At 37.9% G+C, this 9,883-nt stretch overlaps 1 protein-coding gene across 1 annotated transcript; it reads left to right on the top strand.

Moving 5' to 3' along the window:
* Positions 1-584: 584 nt before the first annotated feature.
* SAP18 (SIN3 associated polypeptide P18) lies at positions 585-8,334 on the top strand. Its single transcript, XM_077383357.1, has 6 exons — positions 585-775; positions 2,502-2,534; positions 5,674-5,784; positions 5,878-5,973; positions 7,385-7,459; positions 8,025-8,334. Exons 1-6 carry the CDS (start codon positions 662-664, stop codon positions 8,055-8,057), a joined length of 462 nt encoding a protein of 153 aa, XP_077239472.1. The 5' UTR covers positions 585-661; the 3' UTR covers positions 8,058-8,334.
* Positions 8,335-9,883: the final 1,549 nt, after the last annotated feature.

Here is a 9,883-nt window from a genome sequence, read left to right as displayed (position 1 = left end):
AAATAAGTTTGGAATGCATAAGTGGCAATCCGGGTTTCCGGTAACACATGTATAACTATATTGGGCGAGGAAAGTGTTTCTAAGCTCGAACTCAAAAACTCATGTGGGCCTACATTTTTGGGATGATCCAAAGCATTCATTTGATTTGAAAGGCCCTTTCATAGATAGGGTGTGTACAAAAAATCAGGTGGTATCCGTCCATTTTCCCTCCACTTTTGGGAACACTCTCCTCGTATCGGGAAGAAGTGATATATTGTTCCTTCTTCTTTCTCGAAAAACCCCCTTCTACTGTAATGATGACAACTCTTTCACACTTGAGGGGGTGATCCAAAGCGTGTGGATGATCCAAAGCGTTCATTTGATGGGTCCTGACATAGATAGGGTGTGCCCAAAAAATCAGCTCCATTGGATCATCCTAACCCTTCAATCTATGGGCGAACCTTCAACTGAGGGAGGGGGCCTACCTTAAAGAAATTGAAACTACAGGGGTGTATTTGTCACGTTTTAAACTATAGGGGTGGACTTGGATATGTCAGAAACTAGAGGGGGTGTAAATGTAATTTTCCCTTAAATAAAACCAAGCGAAGAGTCTCAAATCCTTACGAAGCAGAGGGGTGGGATTTTTCATAAAAAAGGAGGAATTCAGAGAAGAAGAAAGAAGATGGCGGGTGTGGTGGAACCTCAGAACAGATCAACAAGAACTCTGCCCCCTCCTCAATCCAGGGGCCCTCTTCCTCCCAGTCGCCCCCGTTTCGAACCCGTTGATCGGGAGAAGGTTCTCTCTCTCTCTCTCTCTCTCTCTCTCTCTCTCTCTCTCTCTCTCTGTATATATATATTGTACCTACTTTCTTTCTCAGTGGATATGCCTATGTTATTTATACTTTCTTTCATTTTCTTCAAACTCTATAGGCCCTAAAACCCTTGAACTAAAACCCTAGAAGGCCCAAAAAAGCTAGGGTTTTTTTTTTTTCAGAACCTTAATGATTTTTTATACATGAATAGCCAATGGAAAGAACAAGTTTAAAAGCTTCCTGTATTTTCGTCTAAATTGAAGCTCCCTTTAAGTAATAGGGTTGGTTCGAGTCATATTTTTTGTGTGTAAAAAATAATGAAAGTTAAGAACTATTTTTCCTTTTCAAACTTTTCCATAAAATTATTGGAATCCAAACAGGCGAAAAAGGAAACTGTTATTCCGGATCCTGTGTTACCGCTGGGTGCATTTGGATGTAAACCCAAATTGCAATTTGGGTATACATTTGGATGCGCCCTCCGATGTCTATATGGGTTGCCAAGATTTGATTTTTTTTTTTTTTTGGTGAGTTGCAGATGACATTTAGGCATTTCCTTAAGAAAGCAAGTTTCTTGCTGATTTCCCTAGCCCTGTTTGGATTGCAAGAATTTTCGGGAAAAGTTAGGAAAGGAAAAATATTATTAGAATTTTCGACGCTTCAATCGAACATGGATTCACATGGCACACATCTGGATTCTTGTCGTAGGCATCTACCACACAGGGATGCAACTCGGGTCAGGTTGAGGCCGACCTGACCTGAGGAACCCTTTTTTTTTCCCAACCCGAACCCGACTGACCCGAGTTTTTAAGCTTACAAAAAAATGATAAAAAATGCCGGGTTCCACTCGGGTCGGGTTGCCCAAACCCTCAACCCGAACCTGACCCAAACTCAACCCGGGTTGGGAAAACTCAACCTGAACCGACCCGAACTCAACTCAACCCGACCCGACCAGACTTATTTTCGGGTTGAACCCGACAAGTTTGGGTTAAACCCGACCTGAGTTGCACCCATACTCCCGCATGAATCCCATTTTTTCAGGCGAATCCGACACATCTTTGTCTCTTTTAAAATGCGAATCCTGTATATTTTCTCTTTAAACCCTAGCATCTTGACCCTCCACCCTCGAACATCGACCCCCTTCACCCTTCTTCTTCTACTCTTTTAATAAAAACCAGAACGTCTTGACCCTCCACCCTCAGAATTTTCATGAATATAACTAATTTTTTTATTTTATTTAATAAAAATTTCTGAATCCACGAATCCTACATTTTGGAGTTTGCCAAATCCAACAACTCGAATCCGTGGCGGATTCCGTCATACGAATCCGAATCCATGCAACATAGATTGGATTGATTGATTGATTTAGATATGAATGGATAATTGAAGATCTTTATGTAATATGTCATGCATTGTTTATAATCATAGATCAAGTTTTCTTCACAAGTCTACTATGGTTTTGCACATGGTCATCAATTATTTGAATAATCAATGATATCAAATGCCTAATTCATGATATGTTGCCCTTTGAGCTTGAAAATCATATGCCTAGCCATACCGGAGTTCTTCCTAATGAGACTATATATATATATATATATATATATATATATATATATATATATATATATATATATATATATATATATATATATATTTCTTTCATGCAATATATAGCGGTTAGTATTAATGAAAATTTGCTTATGCCACTTGCAGACTTGCCCTTTGTTGCTTCGAGTTTTCACGAAGGTACGTGCATTACTTTCTGTAATTGAAACAATTTTTCTGGATAAACTTATAATAGACCCTTCTACTAGACACTTTTCCATTGTATTTCCACATTTCAACTGTGGTGTTTCAATTGCCCATATACATTTTTCCGTATAGCACAACTAATACATTTGTTGTTTTTCTGTAAAGGTTAGGTTCTTTAAAATACCTTTGAATATGTTTGGACATCTACGTGTGTGTGCCTTCATACTTCTAACTTACAGCTGCTGATATTCAATCCCAATTCTGTCAATGTTAGTCAAGTTTTATTCGTGAATAGTCATAAATCTTTTGGTATTAGTGATGGAATGTACTATTTTGGAATCAGGGAAATGGTATAACAATGAGGGTGTCTCTATATATTTGCATGTTGGCCTAGCAGGGAAATACCATGTGATCATCATTTGATTATTTTCTATCAATTGAACTTTGATTGTCTTAGTTATCCTTTAATTCTTTGGTTTGGAAGCAATTTTCCTCCATGACCAGGGCTTAAAGGGGTATACTCTGGCATGACAATGCCTCCCTAAGCTTATAAAGATTGATCGCTTTTCTAACTTTGAGATGGAGGCATCTCTCCTGCTTACATTGTGAAGGAAACCCGTGTTAATAAAGTTTCAAAACAGGCAGTTACTTATAGGACTTAGTGGCTTGGCGTGATATTCCTAATCTATACCCCCCCTACCCCACCTCCCACCAATAGACACACACACAGCACAAAGCTGCATATATATATATATATATATATATATATATATATATATATATATATATATATAATAATCACATGATTCACATCGTCTACATCATCTTCATTTATGTAACATGTGTCATCATCTTCACCCTCTTCATAATCTTACTCCTCATCTTTATCCTCCTCTACCTTAGCATGAGCATTCAATGCAGCCTTACCTTTATTTACTTCCGTTAATATGAACAATTGGTACTTATAACTTAAAAGTTAAAACCTGAACTAGACTAGATTTTTATAGAACTAGAAAGTATACAGACATTGAGGACCACAGCTATATCTCTTCTTAGACTGAGAAGCATATTTAGAACTACTACCAATTGTTCGCAAACTGGTGGGAGTGGGACATTGCATCAGCTTAACCTATAGGAATAAGCTCAATAACAGTGACATCAAACACCATTTGACTATCATATATCCAACTAGGATCTTCAGGGAGAAGAGGCTCTTTTCTCTCAACAGTCTACTCATCTTTGAAAATAATATGATCGACCAAGAATGGATCAATGTTCATCTTCCTCCTTGTACTTCCTTCTCAACGCTTGTCGTAATACATGATATAGACTAGGGCAATTAATTTTTCTTGCTTGTGTCTATTTCTCTATTTTGTAAGCACCTGTCAATGACATGATTTAATTCATAAATCTTATTTTCAAATCACAACAATAAGTTCTTGAGTCTTCAACTGAAACCATGAACTTACTGCATCAAAAGAATGGTTTTAAACTTCCACCGAAACCAACTAAACTGAAAACATGAACTTACTGCATCAAAAGCATGGTTTTAAATTTCCAGTGGAGCCGACATGAACCAACCGAAATATTTTCGTTTCCATCACCGTTGAAATGAAATCTCAATAGATTCGTTCTACTTCATTATTTCGTTCGAGAATTTAAAATTTCGACCGAAATTTGATTGAAATGGTTGAAGGGACAAAAAAATGGATATTTTTGGAAAAACCTATTTTGAAAAACCCAAAAAAGTATGAAAATTTTTCCAAGAAAACTCTAAAAATTATAGAATTTTTTTCTTCAAACGCGTTTCTTTGGTTTGTTTTTACTAAAGCCCTGTTTTCAGTTTGGAACTTTTCCAATTTTTACTATGGCCTTATTTTTCAGCCTTTGATTTGTTGAATTTATAGGTAAACTATCATTCAGATGTAAATGGTGCAGATAGTAGTCCAATACCAATTGCAAAGGTAGAAAAACATTTAAGATTTTGTATGTCTGTTAACATGTTTTATGGGCTCATCCTTGTTAAATCAATGGTGGGCCCACTTTTCATTTCAATGAAGTCATGGAAATGTGAAATTCCAAAGCCTACGCATCGTTCAAATGATGAGTCTCACAGAAAGAGAAAATGTTATTTTTGCATCTACTTTGCATTTTTTTTAAGTATAAAAGATATATAACGCCTTTCTCCAACAGCTTAAGCTTTTGGAGAAGTTGGTAAGTTAACATGGCATCAGAGCCAAAGGTCTCGAGTTCAAACCTCCTGGATAGCAAAAATCCACATGCGATGGTCGGCTCCAAGTGGGCCACACGTGCCACGTGTTTTCCAAGTGGACCACCCTTGCGGGGGAGTGTTAAAGTATAAAAGATATATAACGCTTTCTCCAACAGCTTAAGCTTTTGGAGAAGTTGGTAAGTTAACACATTTCATTAAATTAACGTAGACAATGTCATCTTGTAGGCCAATGTCATTGGACTGCACACCAAAGTAACTGTTTCTTATTCAAGATCTGCTACATATTGAATTACAGACCTTTCACCTTTGTATTGATTTTTGTCATAGATTGTTACTCTCTTTACCAATGCGTTACAATTGTTATAAACCTGTAAAATTTCCATGCATCTTATTCCTAGACCTGATTTAATCTCAAACTATCCTAAACCTATTCCATGTTTGATCCAGATCTAAAACCCTACCCGAAACAAGCCTTCCACAACAGAAAATACTTCCCAAAACCTGTTGCTACCTTATCCATAAAATCATACAGCAAAAGTTATATTTGTTAGATACCTATAAAACATTAAACCAGTCTATATCCCTGTTCAAAACCCTTTTAACCAGTCCATCCCCACGCTAAAACCTGCAGTCTTCTATACCTAAACTCTCTAACCAGTTCCCTATCAACCGTCCAGATCACAACCCAATGCAGGTCAGTTGACTTTACCTAGAGTCCTCCCTTCCTTTCTGTGACATTTTTTATTATATAGATAATAGAAAATATATCAGAGTTGCAGCCCATAGTTTCTGATGTTAGTGTACATGCTTCATATTTTCTTGTGAATGCATGTTTTCCTGACATTCTCTCTTGGAAATTCATGTGTTGCTATCAGTGTTAAGCCTTTATGTTTTCCACAGATTGGAGGACATCATACCAAGGAGGACTTCGCAGTGAGAGGGAAGGAACCCAAAGATGAGGTTCAAATCTATACATGGAAGGATGCCACACTTCGTGAGTTAACTGATCTGGTATGTTGGTTTTGTTTTTCTGTTTTGGACAGTTTTCATTATGGTCATCTTTTATGTATGATACTATTGTTAATTGTTAACAAATCAATTTAGGTTAAAGAGGTTGCTCCTGCAGCAAGGAGAAGAGACGCAAAACTTTCATTTGCATTTGTGTATCCTGATAAGCATGGACGTTATGTGGTGAGACCGGTAAGACGTCACTGACCTATTTTTCAATTGCACATTCATCAAATTTGTGTCAAGGGTGTTGTTATTACTACATGCCTATGAAAAATTATTGGGCTTGATTTCATACCGTGGTAATTTAGATATTTTAGTTTGCTTGGACACCTAGATGGGATTACACATTTTATGCATATTGTTTCATTAGTAAGGAACCAAGTATTACTCCTTTTTTTCAATTTTGTCCATTTTCCACTTAATATAGTTATGGGCAGTAAACTTTTGGATATCTTATGTATTCTGCAAGCATCATTGGGTTGTAATTGTGGGAATTTTATCTTTTAGTTTCAATATTCCTATTATTGGTTAGGAAATAAATTTTGGATCTAGACGCGCAGGTCAGATCAGCCCGCTGCTTATTTATCTCGTAGTTGCACTTTCAGATCGTGGAGCAACACCAAAAGGAGTGAGCTTTTAGGGTTAGGAAGTGAGAGGAAGAGTGAAGGTCGCCCCTATTAATTATGTTCAAAGAATGGCTTGAGTGAAAGCTGGATTGACACAAGAAAGATTGAAAGCAAAGGGAAGGGGGTTTGAAACCCCGTCCTTCTGATGGCTTTCTTGACGGGCATTTCAACTAGGCTTGACTAAAGGGGGTTGTCCGGTTCTGATCCTCATTGCACTCATCGCAAGCTATTAAACAGGGAAAAAGGAGAATAAATAATTTTGAGCAAAGACTGACGAAGGTTTCCTCTTTCTCCTGACGAAGGCTTCCTCTTTCTTCGTCCTGACGAAGGTTTCCTCAACACCCGGTTTGAACACCCCTTTTGCTCATTCACGAATTTTCGCCCGCTACTGGAAAGGCGGAATCACAACATCCAAGCTTTTGCCTGTCAACTTGCCTCTGACTCTTAGCTTGGCCCCTTTCAACCCAGTTTTGAAGAACCCATTCTTCTTACGTAAATCAGGAGGACTGATTGTTTTTTCTATGATGATTTAGCTCCCGAACTTGCAAGCTTCTATACTGCAAAGACAGGTCGACGCTAATTAATGGAGTCAATAGGGAAGGTAGAAAGGCAATATTTTTGAAATGCCAGACAGTTGTATTGGGATGGATTAGCTTCCGGAGAAAGAGCAAGGACCTTGCTTACATTGGTAGATACATGTATAGTTAGTTACTTGTCGATAATACAGAGATAGATACATACATACGTACATATTGGGCTATGAACACATAATCCAAGCTCTTGGATGAAATTGAGCCAAACTAACATTTACTTAGCGCATGCATGCGGATCTGGACAGACTAGTAGCTAAGTCGAAACCGCATGCATGTGCTAATAGCTAATAGTTGAACGCAGATTAATACACAATGGAAACACGTGCACATGCATGCGGATCACGAATTGTTTGTAACTTTTTTCATTTGTGCATTTTGAAGGTGGGAATGACCCATTCATATGGTAATGGGAGGCGATTGGATGATGGCAAGGCATTGGCAGAACTCAGCTTTCAGGTAAACGTACAGATTTTTTGTGGCTACTGTCCCCTCTTAATTTTTATTTTTTTTGAAAAATAGACCATTAATTAAGGCTACAGCACTATCATTAAAAAAAAAGGGCTATGGAACTACCATCATTTTAATAATTGCACAAACCCATCTTGTCTTTTCTTGTTTAAACAGCTGTCAAAGGTTATTATTAAAACATGGTAGTGCCAACATCAGTAGCCTATTTGAGGCCTTGTTCATTTTAGATTTTGACAACCGATTGAGGCCAAAACCAATTATTGGATTCAAAATTAGACGCAATTGAGTCCAATAATTGGTTTCGGACTCGCAAAGTGTTTGTCAAAATTTAAAATGAACAGGGACTAAATAAGTAAAGATTACAAATGCACTTCAAGGGGCAGAGACTGCTCCATATACAAGCTCCAGAAGCTCCGACCTGACGAAGCGACTAGCCAAATCGTTGGCACTTCTAGGAATGAGAGAAAAAGAACAATCACCAAGTAGACATATACAGGCCCCTCTTAATTAATCCATTGGAACGTTAACTCGTTAATGTATTATTTTTTCACAGATTGGAGACTACTTAGATGTGGCGATTCTGTAGGGAAAATCTTGTTGACTGCTTGGAAATGACTACTGAAATTATGTGGGATCGTTCTTGATAACTATTCTGAGAACAGAGCTGATGAAAGGTGTGTTTTATACATCTTAATCGTTTAAGACCAAATCAGTGTATGTTTATATGCTTCATACTCGAGGATATCATCATCGAACACATGATTGCATGCTCTGCTACACTTTCTCTGTTGGAATTCTGCCTATATTGTCACAAATGGATCTTATCATGGATTTTAAATGCTAGAACCATGATTGAAGGATCACTCAAGAAGGGAAAACAAGCACCGACTTGGGTGTAGCTATGCCTCTACAGTTTTTTTCTTTTTCTTTTAGAGAAAAAGAGTAAGAGCTCTATGTATGATGCATATGAATATGGGTATTCGTGTCGGATTCCGACACGAATATTTGGTGTCGGATTTGATAAACCTGGACAAGAATGATTGGTGGATTCACAAAAAATATTTTAATCAATTCTCAATTTTAATCACAAAAAAAAAAATGCTGATCACGCAATCATAAGATCGAATAATATGTATTGTTGGTCACTGAATATATAGTTTTTGACTGTTCGTGTTTAACAACAAAGCTTACATGTGGTTGGATGTTTAGGATTGGATTATTAGTGTGATATTTGGGCCCTAGGAAATCCAAAGCACGACCTATCAAATAGATGTTTTGGATCAACCGGAGGTAGTGGGGCGCCACATTGTATTCCAATGGGGTCGCACCTTACTGAACCATTCCTCTCACCATGGATCCTAGGGGTGGAATCTGATCCGGAGCTTCTTGTTTTCGGTTTTTTGAAATAAGTTCGAAGGTTATCCTTGTCAAGATATTTTTATAAAATGTTTAAGTGATTGTCAGGATTAAAAAACACAGAGAAAATAAAGATCAGGGCATGTTTAGCAACCTTGAAAATAAAATTCATGGAATATTGGTTTACCCAAGGTAAAAGAGGCATAAGGATAGCTGGAGTGAGAGACTTTGAGAGGACAGTGAGAGTGGAGAGTAGGGGTGTAAACGAAACGAGCCGAGCTTGGCCAAGCTCAGCTTGGCTCGTTAAGCTCAAAAGGTGGGCTCTGGCTCGGCCAGGCTCGCAAGCCTTATCGAGTTCAAATTATATTAATTTTACACCCCCTCATCTTCCCTGGACAGCCCTATCTAGTGCTTTTTACTACTCTTTTTACACTAAGGGGGTGGTCCAAGTAACAAATGGAGTTCAAAAAAGAAGTGACATATTTTGTCTCCCCCTTTCACTCCCTAGACAACCCTTTTAGTGTGTGTATATATATATATATATATATATATATATATATTAAATTCTTAACGAGCCTTAACGAGCCGAGCCTGGCCTAACTCGGGCTCGGCTCGTTAAGGATTCGAGCCAAGCTCGAGCGAGCTTCCGAGCCCGAGCCAAAATTGACACCCTTAGTGGAGAGCATTTGAAGATGAGAATTTGTTTTTTGACATGGCATAAGAGAATTGGTTTTTCCATGTTTTCCGCCCCCCAGCTCATTCTCTCCCCTTACCAACTCCCCAAATTTCCTCTTGCCCACCTCTCTGCCACAGTGCCACTCTCTTACACTAGGGGACATGTTTGACAACTGAAAATATATTCCAGGAATATTAGTGGGGCCAATTGTGAGAAAAACGTGATTCTTGAAAGCATTTTTACGCGTTAATTACTTATATGGAGTTGGATCAAATTACAAGTGATTGAGTAGATAGAATATAAATTCCATCATTACAAGTGATTGATCTAATCTAGTTTGACACATGAGCAAGAAAACATAGTAGAGAGCTCGAATACCC

This window comes from Tasmannia lanceolata, unplaced genomic scaffold (genome assembly GCF_043159265.1).
Source record: "Tasmannia lanceolata isolate RefF3 unplaced genomic scaffold, GAP_Taslan_0.1 ptg000002l, whole genome shotgun sequence".
NCBI classification, from domain to species: Eukaryota; Viridiplantae; Streptophyta; class Magnoliopsida; order Canellales; family Winteraceae; genus Tasmannia; species Tasmannia lanceolata.
This window is presented reverse-complemented; position numbering and strand designations above follow the sequence as displayed.

What these genes read in the sequence shown, in the direction of transcription:
- SAP18 (XM_077383357.1), top strand. Translation starts at nt 662, where the DNA reads ATGGCGGGTGTGGTGGAACCTCAGAACAGATCAACAAGAACTCTGCCC. An exon ending in AACCCGTTGATCGGGAGAAG is followed by an intron (nt 776 to 2,501) that starts GTTCTCTCTCTC and finishes TGCCACTTGCAG; the next exon opens with ACTTGCCCTTTGTTGCTTCG. An exon ending in GACGTTATGTGGTGAGACCG is followed by an intron (nt 5,974 to 7,384) that starts GTAAGACGTCAC and finishes TGCATTTTGAAG; the next exon opens with GTGGGAATGACCCATTCATA.